Consider the following 19164-nt stretch of genomic DNA (forward strand, 5'->3'; position numbering starts at 1 on the left):
TGAGGTTTTAATAGCTTTAAGAAAAACAAACAAACAAACAAGCAAGCAGGAAAATGTTGATGTTTTGCACTGGGACACAAAGCAAAGAATCTGGGACTTCATCCAAAGCCCATTAATGATAAAAGAAGACTCATGGTGACGTCAGGATATTGGAGGTAGCTGGTTGCCAATTGCTCTGCATCGTGTAGACACATAGGAGCTAATTTAGTGATTATCTGCCTTCTGTAATAAGGCACTATTTCCATCTCAGTCCAGCTGATTCTGATTTTTTACGTATGTTCCATACAGCTTTATATAAAATGTTCCTTCTGCTTTACTTAGCCCTTCATATTTGCTGGGCAAAGACCCTATTGACACAAGGACATAGAAGATGAATTATTTATAGGGAGTGTTTAAAGTTGAGCCCCAGATATAGAAATTGTTTCATTACAGAAGCTCACAGTAGTGCTCTTGATCCTGTTTCAGTATGGAAGGTGGAACACATAAAATACGAATATAAGCACATCAAAGACGTATATAAACTGAGAGGTTCCCCCCATGCTGAGGGTCCCTCTGAGGCAACTGAGAAGAGCAACTGGAGAGCATGTCTGTCTTAAAAATGGTTATGTGTTGGTGTGTGAGTGGGATGAGAAGGAAAACAACACTCAAAATGGTGCTTGCAGTCCCTTTCTAATCCCCCCCCCGAAGCACTATGAGCTGAAGTGCTGCCCCATGCTACTATTTCAGCACGGTTTTCAGACACGAGCTGCCTCACACTAGGGTCTCCCTCCCTGATAGACTTTACAGTTTTGATTTTGGGGTAAAATATAGATGGGGCAGGCATGCCAGCCCTCTGGACCTCTAGACTTGCCTGCAGATCTCTGAAGAAAAACCCTGCCATGAACCTCAAATGTCCTTTGTCTTGTCTCAGAAGGCCTTTCCTGGGAGTCCAAAGCATCTTCTAAAGCATTTGGAAGCAATTTAGATGAGGAGGCGACTGACTCATTAAGGACTGGGATATAGGGAAGAGGCTTCGCTTATATCCAAAAAGCCTTAAGGTGTGACTGGGGGAATCACAGGTCACCCCTCTTTACAGCTGTCCTGGGGAAATTAGTTTGAAGTGATGTTTATAAGCAGGATAATGACATGTCAGGGAGATAGCTTACGGCAGGAGAGCACGGACCCAACAGCTCATGGAGAAGAAAGACCCTCCTGAAGGAGCTATGGGGCCACAGGATGAGTGGGGAACTCTTGTTGTGGTCCTACAGCTGTCCTAGGAGAAAGCAGAAGGGGATTACATGGTCAGTTATGGCCAGAGGTCACAGTCTGGTGCTTAGCCCCAGCCGTGCTGTGCTGGTTAATGGGCTGCTACATGGCTTGGAAATAGAGGCAGATGAATCCGCTGATGGCACAGAACTAATTTAGGTAGTCAAAAGCAAGGAGGAGCTTCAGAGATGCTGAAACAAGCCAAGGGAATTAGCAACAGCATAGCAGAGGAAATTAAGCACTGATAAAATGCAAGATAATGCAGAAGAGAGGAGAAAAAAATTGATCAAACCCTGCTCTGGTAAGGATTTTCAGATAATCTGTGCCCGCCTGAGAGTGACACCTCTGTATCAGGACAGACAGTTCAATACAAACCTCTTTTCACTCTATAATTGCAGTCAGGAAAGCAAACAAAACACCAAGATTTATAAATAGTGGGATGCTGACTAATACTGATAGCGCCTTCATATAAAAATCAATGTGCAGTCTTCAAAAAACCTAATGCCAAAGTCATGCAGGCGGTCGTGACTGGGACCCAGGGCCTAGAGAAAGTTGAGTCACAGGGAGAGGCTAAAAACATTTGTATTATTTACAGCTCAAATTAAGGGCAATTTTGCACAAGCATATGAAATAATATAGGCTGTTTCGTGCCACGTGAGGCAGAAGACCACGGGTGTGTTGGGACTTGCTCTTCTGCAGGTTGGAAATACAAATTGTGTGCTCGTCACCCCAAAACATTGGGTGCACGTTGGTGGCGGCACCTCCCCGGCTCTCCGTGTTTGCTTTGACCAAACGAGCTTTTTAAGACACTTCGTCATAAATGCTGGCCCTTTTCCAGAAAGTCAAAGCCCTGGTAGCAGCAGCCATATGACAAATTTGACAGCTTCCCTGCACATTTTGAGCCATTCGGAGAGGGGTAAATAGACACTTTGCTGGCTCTTTTTTACGCAGGCACTTACTGGTAGGTCTGCTCTCATCTCAGTTTTGGCCATTTATGATTATTTGCCTTTCCTCACCTGTGAGTTTGGGCTCACGTGTGTGACCAAAATGTTAATTTTGATGTAATCAAGTGTAATCTCTAATGTACTTGGCGGAGAAATCAACCCACTGGGGTGAGCTTGGCTCAGTCTGGTGGGTTTTTGTGTTGCCCGTGCCACATCAGGTATCCAGCAGGGCCTTCAGTGCCGCGTCTGCCCCGTAGGACAACATGGGTTGTGTGGGCTACAGTGCAAAGAGGGCTCCGAGTGTTATTCTTGTAGGTAATGATTTCCAGGTCATTAGTGTGGGTTTATTGGGCATATGGTAGCTAGAGCAGGTGTCCTTGCTGTGGTGGAGGTGAGGGTTAAATTGTGTGCAGGTGAAGACGGTTTGGGAGGGAGGAGGTTTTAGAGGTTTTTTTTTTTTTTTTTTTAGGGTATTCTGACCACAATCAAGATTTTTAAAGGGGGTAGAGAAAGAGAGATGCTGATGTGATTTGTAGCATTCCTTGTTCAGAAGGAGATCAGGGCCAGCCAGAACCATGAGATGCACAGCGTTGAGAGAGATCAGCGGCAGGATCAGCGGGCTTTAATAGGGGACTGCTTGTCGGCAACCCTCCCAGCAGATCAGAGTAACTCAAAGATTTATATTTATTTCCTTTCGAGTTGATTTTACCACCTCAGATCAGGGCATTTTGTGGTTAAAAGCCGCATTTTGGGCCTTTGTTGGAGTACAACTATTTCAGATCGGAGCAACAGCCTTTCAGTAATTGCAACAATTTTCTTCTTCTTAGCTCAGTGTCATTAAGGAGGAGGATAAAGAGAAGGAGAAGAACACAGGGAATGAAGCCGAACACCTCAGCTGTGCGAGGCAATCGGTGTCACACCGCTTGTGTCAGATTGTCACTCCAGGGAGAGGCAAATAATGGGAAACTAAACTCTGGCATCCCAAATCCCAGGTGAGGAGGGAACAGCCAAGGTGGCTGTGACACTGGAGCCCGCAGAAATGAGACAACTGATGGAAGGAGCAATATTCGCGAGTCAAGAGTGGCCCACGGGTCTGGAGCCAGCTCATACCATTGTGAAAGTGCAGCCCATTGTTAACGAGTTAGTACCACTAATGATATTATTTCTCAGGGCTGGGCTCGAACAGGGACGAGGAAGGTGAAGGTGGTACCCAGGTGAGCTGTCCCCTGCCCTCATGCAGCTGAGCAGATGATTTGTGCTCACCTTGCTTGAAAGCAGCACTTTCCAAGGAAAAAAAGGCAGGGAGAATTTATGGAGGACTGAAAAGGAGAGGAAAAATAGGTTTTTCTAAATAGCTGTGTATGTACCTTTATGAGAGCTGGAGAATATGATAGCACTTTTATCATAAACTTCAGTTACAATAAATAGACCATTTTACGTATCCACCGGGGAGGCCTGATGAAGATGTATTAGCATAAAAGTGACTCAATCTCTCTAAGTCTAGGTTCTTTTGATTGCGCTCCATTTGTTTTCTGCTTTTAATGACAAACAACATTCAGTCATCAGCAATGTTAGCACACCATCTTTTTCCAGCTGATGATATTTACACGCCTTTTGTTTTTGGATGGGGTTTAGAGAAATCCAAACGAGACTGGTATTTTTTGGTTTAACTTTTGCCATTATCTGGGCAAATTCTCTTTGTGGCCCCTGAAGGACCGCGGGTCCTGGCTCCCGGACCCTGCTGAGCTGGGATAGATGCTGGGAGAGATGTTATTGACCCCAAACATGTGGGCTCTCCTGGAGAAATGGGTCATAGCTAGCTCCTGTTGTGAGCTGCCGGTTCCCCTCTTCTGCCCTAGAATTCTCCATTTTGTGAGACTCAGCTAGCCAACACCGGGGTGTTAGGGTAGGAAGGCCCTTCCCTTGGACACGTATTGCGTGACCTCGCTGCCCTTGTTGTCACCAGCCCTCCTGATGACAGCGCAGATGTAATGAAGAGCTATGACCAGTCAGCACAAAGTCGGGTGATGAAAACCTAGGTCATTAGTGATTTAGCATCGCCGTCGGGGTTCGGGGTGTGCCGACCTTAGGAGTGCATCTGAACTGAAACAACAGGGACGCTGATTTCCCTTGATAGACACAAATCAAAAACAGCAGGGAAGGAGAGCATTTTTACTTTTTATTATGGATGTTTTTAATATTCTGGACAGCAGTCAATGTTTCTCGGTGCAGTATCTTCCAGAAATGTTCCTGGCCAACTCTGAGGCTGCCGGAGGAGTGTGATATGGCCACTCTGTAGCTTGACAGGAGCTGATTTTTCCAAGGCTTTTCGGAGCCTCTAAGCACGCCCTCGCGTTGCTTCTCTCTGGAATAAAATGACTGCTGCAAAGCTCTGCACAAGGCGTTCGTGCAAAAAAGATGGCTTTTTGCACTGGAGCCTCAGAGGAGTTCAGCTCAACAGAAATGGCAGCCTACAGAAGAAGCCTCACCTAAAGGGAAGAGATAGATGTATGCACTCCATTTTCCAAAGAATTGTAGGCTTGAGGAATAAACGAGGTTGTGGGTCTCTATTTGAGACTCTGCTCGACCGTGGGATAGCCTCAAGGTCAGCTCAGGTTGCTCAGGGTCTTGTTCAGACCCTCTTTTCTCCAGCCTGGATGTACCCAGCTCCCATAACCTCTCCCTGTGTGCACGCTGCAAGCTCCTGACTGCTGCTGTGACCTCCTTGGGACCCACTCGTGAAGGTCCCTGTGCACAGCAGCCGGGTGTCTCGGCAATTCCACCCCCTCCCCAAAACGTCAGGTCCCAGGGGCATCGCCTGCAGCTCTGCTGATGCATCCTGATCAATACCAGACACCTCCCCACAGATTTCCTCCCTGCATGGGGAAAGAGAATATTTAGTGAACTTTTCTTTTCTTTTCCTTGATTAATTATTTATGGTCTATGCAAATGTGAAGGCTGAATCTTTTTTTTTATTGTTTTTTACTTTTTTCCTCTTCAAACAGCTAGTGATGGTATTCTCACTGCTCTATTTGATCTAAGGCTCTCAAAGCAGGAGGTTCATCCAGGTCCTCTTTCAACCTCCCTCACAGTGAGCTGCAGTGCACGAAGCCTTTTCCTCCTTTGTTCTGCACTCAGCTGAGAGATTCCTAATTCATTTGAAGATATTTCCAAATCCTTCCTCGGTTCTTTTGGTTTCTGATCCCTCCATTAGTAATTACCTCTCGAAGAGACCTAGGGGCTGGAATATTTTTAAGATACATTAGGTACTTGTTACCTAATGCAGTTATGGATTTTTTTATTTATCCTTATATTTACCTAAACCATTAATGGGAATAAAATTATTTATGCAAAGCCTGAGTTTTATCTGTTCACTGCCTGTGACTTTTGTTTCTCTGTTGCTAACAGTATTTTTAGGAATACATTGGCATAAGTACCGTTTCCTTGTTTAAAATAAATACGTGACCTTCTTACTTGGCAGTTGCCTGTCACATTGGCTTTGCTATAAGGCTGTCTGTTGCTCCCATGGAAAAAAGTATTTGATCTAGTGAAGCTGGCATGAGATGCACACTGTACGCAGTGTCCATACACTAGTGGCCTTTGCAAATTCCTCTGAAGTTGTGTCATCCAGCACTCTTCCCCTTCTCTTTCCCATAAGTCAATATTGTCGTCTTTCATGAAGGTTTCATAGTGTTTACAGTCCTGGGCATAATATTCAGCAGTCTACCTAACTTTTCTAGGCTGTCATAGGGTAAGATAAAAGGTCTTCTGCTTTAATAAATCATGGAATAAACAGAGAAGAAGAAGAAAAAAATTATGATTAAATAGGCATCTTTCACAGTGGAGGAATTTTATTAGAAATTTCCTTAAGGTTGTGCTGGGACCCATACTAGTCAGTGTATTCCGAAAAGATCTGGGGAAAGATATAAATAGTTTGGTAGCAGTTTGCTGACAATCCTTCATTATACAGAGTAGTCAAAGTTAATTTTCAACACTTGTGGGAGAGGTTTCATGATATTGGATAGCCAGGTGATGAATTTGGTACTAATGAATGCAAAATAATGTAGATGAGGAAAAAACTATGCGTAAGTGGTCATGCACTTAAAAGTAGTCGTTAGCATTCAGGAGAGATGCTGGAACTTTGTGAACAGCTCAGCTCTGTGCCCAGCAAAGGTCAAAAGGGCCAATACAACGTTAGGAATTATTAGGAAAAGAACTGAGAATAAACGAAAAGTATCATCATGCCATGCGCATAATGATGTTATGCACTTAATGACATCCCTGGTGGAACTACAGCTGAAATAGTCATGTTAACTCTGGCCACAGATTCTGAAAAAAAAAAATATAAAAGACCCAGAAAAGTTCAAGGGGAGAGAGAGAATTAATGATGAGAGTTTGGAAAAAGTTCATATTAAAATAGGATAAATAGGATAGGACTCCATTGGAAAACAGATGGTGAGGATGAACTGGATGGTCTATAAACCATAAGTGAAGTACACCCAACCACAGAAAGCAGAAAGGGAACAAATATTCATCTTGTGTCAGAGTTCAGAAGGTGGAAGCCCCAGGCAGCTTGGTGTAAAGAGAGGACAGAGAGATGCACCTCTCAGGCTGCCAGTCACTTTCCTTTCTCTTCTAATAAATCCCTCCAAAATAAATACCGAAATGAAAAAAATAAATAAAGGACTTGTCTAACTGTCTGGCCAATTTCCACCAGCTAAATATAGCTGCAGGGGCCCTTGATAGAAAAATGAAATGCAAAGAAAATGGTCACCAAAAATAAAGTAAGAAATAAACAAGTGCCTCAGCCTCTAAAGAGAAGGAGGAGAGGGGAAGGGAAGGGAAGGGGTCTTTGCACCCAGGTTCCTTTGGTCAGCAGCAGGAGGCTCGGCAGAATCTGTTTTCTCCTTTCACCAAAACAGGTGCAATCTTTTGGCAATATTTTAAACTCGGCAGGGCTTGCCAAGTCAGGCAGAAAAAACATTTTTAAAGCCAGACAGCATATTAAGACAATTTATCCTGACCTTCTGTATAGGAAGGGCAGGAGAGCAAATTTTTGCATCAAGCCCATTACTTCTTCCCGAGCTAGAGCATGCATTCTAAAATGATTTTCTTCTTCCCTCTCTCCAAAGCTTTGCATTTCAAAAACATCTCACATCTTTGAGAGAATTTGCTCCAGTTTTTAATTGCTCCCTGAGTTCACTTTGTTTTTCATTTGAATTTGCCTAACCCCAGGTTCCCGTCAGCAGCTTTATCAGTCTGTTACCTGCTGAATGGAAGAGTCCTGCTCTCCCAGACCACTGCTGTAGATGTGGTCTGCAGAGAGAGGAGCTCAGTTAAAGCACGTATGTTTCTCAGGAATAGCGTTGTGCTAGAGGAAGGATGATTGTTTGGAGGCTTACAGGAGAAACTGGAGACGGGAAAGGAAAGGGAAAACAGTAATTCTAGTAAATTAATCACCAGGAGAATGTTTATTCCTTTTACAGGCAACTTATTAGTGCAGTCCCTTGCTCGGTTTTGGCATCCTTGCAGGGGATTTCTGGGGACTGTTTGGTCCACACACGCTTCCCTAGGCAGCCTGCGGCGAAGGCTGAGGGAGATTTTCACTGTTTCATTGCTGTCGTTGCATGTGGTCGGCCTCAGGACCAGGCCAAGTCCTAGGCACACACCAGTTGCTGGTACAGACATAGTCATAAAGGTAACAACTGATTTCAAATTGACATCAGGCAGATTTTTCTGGACCTTGCAAATTTTATCCACTGTGTGTTGTTGCTGGAGAACTTACTTTTTTTTTTTTTATTTTATTTTTTTTCTGGTATGGATTAATATGTTAGGCCCCAAAGTCCACTGACTTTGGCAACCCTTAGCAGAAGTCTTTACAAAGACAAACATCAGGCCTTCAGCTTTTTGTAAGTGCAGTTTCAAAGCAAGGAAAACTGAAGGAAGTAATCATATTCTTCCCACCAAAAGTGTTGAACTTTAAGCTTATCATATCATATCAAAGGGATCATATTTGTTTGAAGCCATTCCTTAAGTTTGCAAGGATCATTTGGACCCTGAATTTGAAAATAATCCTTTCCTCCATGAGCCTTAAAATGTCTTCTACTTCATATTTTCTTTAGTTTTCATAAACACGGTCTGTACTATATCATCTGTGACTTCCCTACGCAGAACCCAGATTTCCCTATAGAACCCAGATTTTAAAAAGTTGAGGTGGGGTTAATACCTGTAGAGCATTCTGCAATGAATGACTGATTCACAAAATTAGAAAATATGTTTTTCTAGTTCCTTATATATGGGGTAGGGAGGAGAACATATGGAACAGCATCCACCATAGAACAATATGCCTCAAAGGGACCTCAGAAGGCTTAGATCGCCTCACCACCTGTAGCAGGATCCACCCTATCTAAAACATTGCCTAAGACAAATATTTGTCTAGAATCCAGTGATGCAGACTCCACATCCTTTCTGGGCAACTAATTTTAGTAATGGATTATTGAAAAACTCTTTACTCATTTTTGCATCACCTAAACGGTGGTTCAACAGCTGCTCTTTACGTACCATCTTTTGGGTAGGAGCTTTTGGCTTGTGACATGGGACACAGCCTGGGTTTGAAGCTAGTCGTAGACAGAGGAGTGCTTTGGGCAAGAGAACGTGAATAAGTATTTGAAGTATAAAATATATAAATGTTCATATGTGTATCTAAGTAGACATATCTATTTAAACATATATAAATATATGCTGTCAAAACCCCCATACCCTAAAGCTTTGAGAAGCAACATTTACACTTGCAAGCCTAAAACAGGTTAGAAATGAAAGCGCAACAGCAGTCAAAGTTAAATTGGATTTGTGCTGTGAATCATTTGTTGAAAGCTGTAGTAATAAACATGCATAAAACAATGGCAATTTACTCGCAGATTAACATTAGCGCTGCCAAGGTAGCAAGTCTTTTAGACCCATAAAACTACCTTGCTGTGATCAAACACAGGGTTACCCAAGGGCATTCCCTTTTTCCAATAAATAGTTTAAAATTCCAATCTGTGCCAAGGCAACTGGTAAATGACAAAGAGCTCTTTGGATAACAATGTAACTGTAGTTTCCCTGTGCATGCGTGCATGCTCGAGTCAGTGTAATGCTGGTCTTTGGGCTCTTCAGGGTCTTTTTAAATTTTTTTTTCTTCATTAATTTTAGGTTTTTGAAATACCTTTTGAGCTCTGGACATGGAAACTCTCAATTTTACAAGGCTAAACTCTCTTGTGATGGTATTCTCTGTGTAACCATGCCTTATGGCTCTGGACAGGACTAGGAACCTTCTCTTTCCAAAAACACCCTCCTGCCACAAAACAACTCAGATTTTTGGTCCATGTGCTATTAGGCTTTACTGCGTGGCAACCACAGATCTGCTAGGAGAGAGCAATGGGGTTTGAACAGGCAGTGCTGTATCTCTGAGCTGCTACTTAATTATGGTTAGATTTCAGTAAAATTTCAGAATCGATTATAATGTTTTGGGATTTTTATTTTTTATTATTTACTGATGTGATCCAGAAGATAGTAGCTGTGGAAGAAGTGTATTGATCACAAAAGCTGGATTTGGCTTTTTTTTTTTTAATATCCAGATACTTTCTTTAAGGTCTTAGTAATATGTTAACAATGGTCATCTGAACCTACCATGGACTTTCTTCAGATTTTTTGAAGGTAAGGGTTATAAATCCAGCAATTCTCAAACTGTGTGAAATGTCCTGCTTGTGACTGCATTATGAAAATGAAATGGTAGAGCTGGGCATAATAAAAGGGAGATAATGTTTCCAGGAAAAGCGCAAAAAATTATTTTCGATGCCTAGACCCCACCCTCCAAACCCCAAGACATCTATTATCCGCTGGGATTGCACAAAGGAAACCTTTAAAGTTAGATAAATATGGTTTATTGAACTGAATGGAACTGAACATTTTGCTCTAAGCCCTCTTTTTCTTGCCTCAAGGGACTTTTAGATAGGTTACTATCTCTGACTTCTTCCTACCCCCTCATAATTCTGCCTCCCAGGATGCCCAAGGGACTGGGCTGTGTGGTTCATCCTGCAAGTCAGAAGTTGGGCTAACTTTTGATAATACACTGAACCACAATAAATATCTTTGTCCTCTTTTCCCAAGGGAAAAGGGATCAGAACCTAACTTTCTGCCTTCTCTTTGCCCGACATCTACCCAGCTTAGAGATCGTTGACTTTTACTATGCCCCTCCATCAATTTTGCACAACAGGTTTTATGTCTTGTTTCCTAGCCATGTACAGATGTCTTAGATAGCCTCAGATGGTTCAAATGGCATGAAACACTTATCTTCAGACAACAGATTTTTTGCCCTAGTTCCCCATAATGGAATTTAATCATCTGGCTCATAAGTAGATGCCTATTTTAATGGAGATGTCTTAATCCATGAGCAGAAGCTAGCTAGCTAGCTAGCTAAGTACAGAATATATACTTTTCCATGGTTTTATTGTCACTACATGTGGTCTGCATCTCCATGGAGGGATATTTAGATGTCCAAAACTGGAAAAGAAATGGAAACCATTGCACCAAATGGCTGAAATTTCTTTGGAAATATCTAGGTAACTCCCAGCCCCAGCTACAAGCCTGCCTTCTGTGGGAAGGCCTTCAAAGTCAGTCTAGTCAGGGGCTGCTTTTTAATTTCTGAGTGGTATTCAGTAACAGAAATTTCCCAGTGGGAAACTGAACACAGGGATGGCAAAATAGTATGGCCTTGTTGACCTAATACACATTGAAGACTAACCTTGAGTTTTCAGTATATATGCCCATTTCAGCCTATTGGCAGAGAAATGAACAGTTTAAACATGGGATGGTGTCCAAATAAAGAATATTTACAAATTCCCGTACCAGTTCCGAGTCTGGGTCCTTCCGTCTGAGTAGCTGCTTTCTAACGGTAGAAACTTCAGGAGGGATAGAGGGGAAGGAAAAGCCTGCAGTGATATCCCTTGAAATATTCTCCCAGCTGACAACAATCACTGCCTCGGGGACTTTTCAGCTCAGAGATTATATAAATGTTTCCAACAGCCCTTGATGGGCTTTTCTGTCATGGAGGCACCTAATTGCTCTTCTAACCCCTATACATTTTTGGCAGATGCAATATCTCGTGGTGATGAATTCTATGATTTAAGTATGTGCCATGTGAAGAATTACCTCGCTTTGTTCATTTTGATAATTGGATTTGATGTCATTTAGTTCTTGTATTATGAGAAACAGCAAACAATCATCCACTGTTTGTCTTCTCTCTGACACTCCTGATTTTATCGACCTCTACCATGTTACTCCTCAGTCATCTCTATTTTCCAGGAAAATGCACTTTGATTTAATTGTTCTTCATACAGAAACTACCCCATATCTTTGGTCATCTTTGTCAGCCTTTTCTGAACCTTTTCTAAATCCATTTTATTCTTTTTCAGTTGGGTTAATCAGAACAATAGGTGGTAGTCAAATTAGAGGTACATGATAGATTTATTCAGAGGTGCAAAGATGTTTTCCAGGTTATTTGCCATCTCTTTCCCAGAAAACCTTAACATTCAGTTTTCCCTGTTACTGCTATCAAACATTGACCCAATGAGATGAGATTGCTGAGCCAGACTGTGAGGGAAGCTGGACCAGCATCAGCCCGGCCCCTGACCCTCTCTTTGTTATGCAGGCCATACAATGTTCTCCATGGATTAAACTGGGGCTGAGGAAGGATGCCCACAGCAACGTGCCCAGGCTAGCACTGTTGTTCCAAAGGCTCATTCAGTGCTTGTGACCATGGCATGGGTCTTGCTTATCAAGCCCTAGAGAAAATCAACAGAGAAGCACCTAATTTTCCTCCTGGCATCCTAGCAGGGCAGCAGCCTGTCTTGTTAGTCCATTTAGAAAAATGTAAGTGGCATCAGTCAAGAGCATCTTTTTCTGTGGGCTCACAAGAGGACACAGCATCCTCAGCATCAATCTGACTCAACCATGCACACACACAAAAAATACGTGGGGAGGCCAGGACAATCTTCTCCTGGAGCTGTGGAGCTGCAGTCAGTGACTGCTCACTTCTCCCCTGCCCAGAGCTGTCCCTGAAGAACAGACAGCCTTGGGCCAAGTTCAGTCATTTGCACTGTAAAGAAATATTTCTGGGATACTGTAAAATGCTTTCAGAGCTCTGCTTCTCCCCTCATTGCATTTCAATCTCTGTTAGATGATGTTTCCCTAGGGTCCTGAGGGCTGGGTGTCTTGCCTTCTTTTCCTGTTGTCCCCTTTGGGCTTTCCAGCTCTGAGTTCTTGGCATGATCCCCAGCCCTGAGGCACCTCTGCCCAGTATCTAGATGTGCTGTCAGGCTGCGTTTTGGGAAATTGATTACCCGGAGTGAGCATAAGAAATGTTATTTCCATTTCACCATGGGTAGTATTTTTGTGATGATGGAATTTTGACTTTAGAAGAAAAATGATATTTTTTTGAAGAAATCTTCAACAAATTAAAATTTCAGATTTCATTTAAAAATCCTACTCTGATGGAAATTCTTTCACCAGACCTGCTCCTGACCATAACTCACACAATAACCTTCCCTCCTCTTGCCCTTCTCCACTCCCGTGGCTCATGGCTGCATCCATATCCCTCCTGGTTGTATCTGGGAGAAGACACAGTTGGTGCAACCCCTTCACCCCTGTGTGGCATGAGGCAGAGAATATAATTTTCTGATTTTTTTTTTTTTGTCATAAATTCTTGCACATGGGAATAATCCTTGTGTAATTAAAAAAAAAAATCCTTTGAGAAAAACACAAGGGCTGATAATATGCAGGTTTCGCTTCCTCCCTCCCTCCCTCATCCCCTACAATCTCTGTTCAAAAAATCAGACACAGTTCATGGGAATGTTTTAGACGGGTTTGTGCATGTATTTGGTACAAATAAACAAAAATATGTGCATTCTGTTTCATAGAGCTTACATCAATCTGACATTACTTGAATCACAAAACAGAAATACTCCAGCTAATAAATACGTCTGTGGATGAAAAATAAAAATCTATACATAAAAAATTCCAATGTCTGCTAAAGGAAATGTACACTTATATACACACTGTAAACAATAGTAATGCAACCCAACTGCAGTCCAGCTCAGGCGGACGGGGACCTTCTTTCCTCCTCGGATGGGACTCGTGAGAGTCTCCTGGCATTGAAGCTGCTCTTCACCATCCTCAACACTCGGCTCGTCGAAGCAGCAAGGTCTAGCGATGCGATAGGGACACAAAGCCGGCGCGATGAGGTGAGAGCTGCTGGGTAACCAAGGGACGGGGGCTTTGGGAAATGGCCTGCTTGGTGAATTTGGAGAAATGGGGCCGTACCCTCCGTGGGTCACACACATAGCTGTCCAGAAAAGTCTACGGGGTCAGATCGAATTTGTTTCCTGAAGGTCTGAGCCTATTTTTCCAAAGTTGGGAGAGCTCAGAAATTATGGGATTCAGAGGGAAAAGCACAAGCTTAGATACTCAGGGTGTATTTCGTACAACACTGTCCTCCCCCTGCCAGCAAAGGCAGCCCCAATTCCCCTAAATGAAGCTCTGCATGTACAGATTCCAGTCCTGGCATGGACTCTTCAGATGCAAGGTGCTAAATGAAAGAAGGGCCCTGGCTTAGGTGAGAAGTAGGTATATAATATGCATGTGTGTGCTTAAACAGACTTTATCCTCATTTTCTCTCGTGTAGGTCTGTAAAGGATTGGGATGGAGAGGCAGAAAAACCCCGAACTAGTCTTTCTTTCCCTTCTTCATGATTTCAAGGGACTGGAGGTTGTAAATATAAATATTTCAAAATTGGAAAAAAGAAAGAAGGAAATTTAAAAGACCAGGGAGAAGTGTAAGAGGTAATTTCAGCTCATTCTTGGGAATGAGCGGCTTGCCAGCAATTGTTAAATTGAGCTGCCCTCTCCCCAGTGCCCAGTGCGGTGTAACCCATATGTCTTGGGGTTAACTGCTAGGAGGAAAATATTTGGACAAAATCTGTAGGTCTTTGTGCATCCAGTTCAGAGTCCATTGCACTGAGTAAAAGGCAGGAGGGTGTTATGGGTGCTGAGGTAGGGCCCAGTCTGAATGTCTCAGCATGAAAGAAAGTAAAAAGAAAAGAAGTATACATTTTCCTCGGTTTTGATTCCCTTTAAAACTAATGACCAGCAGAAAGAAAGTCATGTTCTCCATGCTGTGCCTAAGACCCTTCCATCTCCTTTGATAGCCACCCTTAAGAGGATTAGCTGGATGTGCAGTAGGCACATTCGTGATTTTGCCTAAGGGGCTTGGGGGACAGTGCTGGTGTGGACGAGTTTCCATCCAGGACATACTCAGCATCGTGTCTCCACCCTTGGGCTTCATGTTCCTATTCTTTATTTACCCTCAGACCCAGACCTCGCCTCCAACACCTGTGCATCTTGTGCCTCTGCCTGTGTCTAAATCTAATGAAAATTCTTTGTGGAAACTCTGGGGCTCATTGTCTGTCATTGATGGCAACTGTGCCCCAAACACGAGCCCAAGCAGTGTTTGGGTGACCCGTTTTCTGAGCTGCAAAGCACGGGGGCTGTGAGCCTGGCTGGGGTGGGCTGTGCGGTCACAGCTCCAGCCTCCCTGCAGACCTGAGAGGAGGACACAATACTTTTTTAAGGGGACCCACACTTGGGGGCTGTGAGCAGGGAAAACAAACAGACAAAATTTATCAACACTGCTTTTGGTCACACTAACCAAGAGTAATTGCTGCTTGCCAACAAATGTGATTTGATGTGTCAGGAATGGGGGAAGCCACTTGGGAAAAGAGTTCTGAGTCTGGAATCACAGAATCCTTTAGGTTGGGGAAGAGCTTCAAGACCCTCCAGGCCAACCATCATCCTGACCTATTGAGTGCCATCACTAAACCACGTCCCTGAGTGCCACATCCACACGTCTCTTGAATGCCTCCAGGGATGGGGACCCCACCACTTCTTTGGGCAGCCTGTTCCAGTGCTTGATCACCCTCACCGTGAAGAAATTCCCCTTGATATCCAACCTAAACCTCCCCTGGTTCAATCTGAGACCGTTTCCTTGTGCCCTGGCTTGGCCCTGACTGGGGAGAAGATGGATCCACTAGAGGGAGCGCCCACTGCACTTCAGCTCCGTTTAAGCTGTGGCTCTGTGAGTAATGGGAACAGGCCCAGCCTCACCCACCCCACCTTCCTCAGCCACAGCTAGGAATGCATCTCTATTCCATGTTGTTTGAGAGAAACAGCAAGCGGGGATAAGAAGGGGAGAGAAAAAGACCGGGGATGGCCAACATCAAAAGGAGTTGCTGTGTCTCCACGTCACAGAGAGATGCAGGCCAAGAACAAGCTGGGTTGCAAATTTCTCACTGGAAAGTGAAATGAGAAACATGTCGCAGGTTGGAGTTAGAGAAGAGAGTCCTGCACACCTGTTGGCATCAGTGTATATGTCTGGACTGCTCTTCTGGCCTAAAACCAGGCTGCGTAGAAGTGGCAAAGCTGTGGGCACTGCGAACAGAATGGCTGAGAGCCGGGATCCCCCAGCTCTGCTCGGGAATACCACAGTCTGCTCACCCTCAAAAGCAAAGGCTTGGGCTACAGGTCCTGTTCAGCCCTGTAGCCCTACAAGCCCCCAGCCCACTGTCTAAAGGGTCAGCTGCCAGCTACTGCTCACAACATCCGTTCGGGATGCTGCCTCTGGGTGGAAATGTTATCATGTGTGCTAAGGCAGAGTTGGCACCTGTTGGGGTTCAATCCTTCCAGTAGCTTTTGTGGTGGTGTTTTTAAGGCAAAGGAGATGTCCTGGTTTCCCTTAACTGCACAGCTTCTTCCAAAGTCACAGAGAACCATCCCATGGGAGGAAACAGCTCTTTTCCTAAGGCCATATCCACCCCACACCTTCCCCTCTTGCCACAGCTCGTTAAAATGGGATGTGCCATTGGCTCGTATTTGAGGAACCCATAACCCCATAGAAGGGGCTGACCTCCCCGTGGGGAAAGCTTGTACAACCTTTGGGCAACTGCATTTTATACCTGATTGCTGCTTCCAGTCTGCCTCACAGACCCACAGGTGGTATCCCTTCATGTTTCTGCTAGATACCGCTAAAGAAACCATTGAGAGCTGTCCCGGTGCCTTCAGATATCTGTCTCTCTCAGCCCACAGCAGTCTGTTAAGTCATAGGTTTGATAGTCAATGGTTTCCGTAAAGTCATGAGGGATCCCAATAGAGACAGACTCCACCTCCGTTTTGTAGGAGGCTGTCACCCCCCCTTTGCTGGAGCCGCCCCGGATTTTGTTAGAAAGGCTGTTCATCTTTTCCTTCAGCTGGGTGGACGCTGGCTTCTGGAAAGGAGTGAGCATTTTCCAGCCCTTGAAGCTGAGCGTTCGCCTCTTACCGGCCCTCTCCTGCAAGGAGGAGTTAAATAGGAATGAGCTGTGCAGGGTGCTGATCCTGGGCCTCAGGTCCGTCTCGGAGCCTCGCACGGAGCTGTTCATGGAGGCCCCTCGCCAGTGGTGGTCGTAGACGCGCCAGATGGGACGTCTTCGCCGGTGGCATTGGCACTTGAGCAGCCTGATGAAGGCTCGCTTGAACTCCTTGCTGGAGCAGGGGTAGATGATGGGGTTCACGCAGCTGTTGAAGTATCCCAGCCAGAAGATGACCTTGAAGACCATTTCCGAGGGCTTCAGAGATGGGAAGAAAGAACCTTGGAAGAGATTAAAAGAAATAAGGTTAGAAGGGGGAGGACATGGTAGCACAGGGTAGCAAAGGTGGGGGAGAGCCCTGTCTGGAAGGCAGGCCTTGCAGAGAAGGCTGAAGGCATGATTTTATTAGGTCCTTGGCTTGCAATGCCATTGCGACCAGAGTGAAGATCTGGGCACTGCAGGACCGGAGAGCATGGGGCAAAAAAGATGGATAACACCATGCTCTTGGCAGGAGCATCCTAACCCCCCCACTTCAAAAGGGCTCAGAGCAACGGACCCAGCGCAGTTGTGAGCCATCAGGTCAAGCCCATAGAGCTTGGAGACAGGCTGTTAATTACGTTATGGAAGTAAACTATGTTATGAACGTTAATTATGTTAATTCCTGCTACTTGGAAAAGCTCTTTTGCCCACCCAAACCCCGATTTATACTTCTGTGCTGGAGGTTCCCGCTGGCTCTTGATGTAAAAGATGGGGAGTTTTTTTTTTGCAGCCAGAAGATGTCAGTGTTGCTCCCACATGGCCCCATCACTTAGCATTCCTTACTCAGATCTGAAATAACTTTCTGACTCAGCCTTAATTTCTCTTAATTTTAGCTCTGGATGACAAATCATGCCACCATGTGACTGAGCGTTAATTTGTATTTTAGTAAATAACATTAGCTCTGGATATCATTATTATTTTCCCCATGCTCAAAAGCCTGGTGTCAAAACAGTAAAACAGGTGCCAGGAGCCAGAAATTCAGGACCGAGGCTCTGAACTTCCACAGACGTCATTAAAGCTTCCCAGTGATTTTTTTTCTTTTTTTTTTTTCTTTTTTTTACTTTTTTTTTTTTTCTCCCCTTATTTATTTATTTATTTATTTGGAGAAAACCCATCATCCAGGAAACCCAAAGCTCTGATTTCAGCAAAGCTTTCCTACACCCGTTCCTAATCAGCCCAGAGTCTGCAGCCAGACTCAGTGTGTCAGGTACGTGGGCTACCCCATCGCAGACAGATCTCAGCATTTTCTGATGCTTAGGGAGGAAAAACACATATGCAGACGTGTGGCTTAAATATCTGCCGAAGGCCAACTCAAGTCAAAGGGCTGGAGCACATGCTGGTGTCAATATGTGCTGCAGGAGGCACTGAATAAGGACAGCCAGCAGAGCTGATGTCTCTGCATGGAAAAGACCCAGGGCCAGCACGGAGATGGATGGCGTTTGCAGAGTAATGAGAGCAGCCCCTGGTGTTGGAGCCCACAGTTTTGAACAGAGAAATAGTGCTGGGGACATAGTGCCCCCGCTGTGGCTGTGTTTGCTTAAAGGGATTTATTCCTTCTGGGACAGGGCTGAGATTTATAGGTTGGTGCTAGGCTGCTTGAATCACCATGTTGAATTCCAACCACAGCAGAAACGCCACCCCGAGTGTTTGGTTCGCCAGGAGCTAAAGACCCCAGGGGTGCTGGGGGCAATCTCCATTTCCTTAATGTCTCCTGTTCTCCACCCAGCCAAAGTTTTGAGACTTCTCCTTTCCTTGTGCAGCCCACAGCCCACCTCCAGGACACCCCCACACCATCCTGATACAATGTGGACCAGCGGTGGGTTCCTAGGACCAGCAGTGGGTTTCTAAGACCAGCATCAATTCCTCTTCTCAGTCTCAGGTCTCAGCAATAACAGCTGTGTGTGTTTTCCTGCCTGGGCTGCTCCATGCTCCATCCTAGTGGAAACCAGCCTCCGAGGCCATGTGCTACCTGCAAGGGGCTCCCTGGCTCTCAGCACTGCAGGGAGACCTTGTGTTGTCCTCAGTGTGAGCATCTGGGGCCAAGACAGGTGAAGGAGCCCATCAAGCATGTAATCCCACTCATACCTTTATTAGTGGAGAGGTTCTGTGCCTCAGTTTACCCACTGCAGAATGGGGTTTATTACCATCATCTCTTCTATGGTGTTGTTGTGGACCCTATTTGCAGTGCTTTTCATTCCTAGAGGAGCTGTGGCTTTATGTAGCATGTATTTTAACTTGAGAGAGAGGAAAAGAAAAAGCTATGGTAACAAAGCAAATAAAAGAAGAAACTCTTTAGAAATGAAGCTAGTGATTACTGCTTGAGCCAGGCTACTTAAGAGATTGGTGCTTGCTTAAACAGCCTGTTGGCTGTTAAAATAATAATTTACATCTAGTGTTTAGTGCTTCATTGCACAATGCAGTTTCCGTACAACGTTCTTTGTTTTAGCATCCAGATAAAAAAGACAAACTGGGAAAAAGCACAGCCATGACTTCCTTGAATTT

The 19164-nt window shown here is 44.5% G+C and overlaps 1 protein-coding gene across 1 annotated transcript in view; it reads right to left on the reverse strand.

The window, feature by feature from the left end:
- Window positions 1-13062: 13062 nt before the first annotated feature.
- The window catches only part of ADRA1D (adrenoceptor alpha 1D), a 44377-nt gene continuing 38275 nt past the window's right edge, over window positions 13063-19164 (reverse strand). The window contains exon 2 of the mRNA XM_013182224.3: window positions 13063-16904. Coding sequence (XP_013037678.1) covers window positions 16336-16904 — 569 coding nt within the window. The 3' untranslated portion in view covers window positions 13063-16335. The remainder of the gene's footprint in view (window positions 16905-19164) is intronic.

Source organism: Anser cygnoides, chromosome 4 (genome assembly GCF_040182565.1).
Source record: "Anser cygnoides isolate HZ-2024a breed goose chromosome 4, Taihu_goose_T2T_genome, whole genome shotgun sequence".
NCBI classification, from domain to species: domain Eukaryota; kingdom Metazoa; phylum Chordata; class Aves; order Anseriformes; family Anatidae; genus Anser; species Anser cygnoides.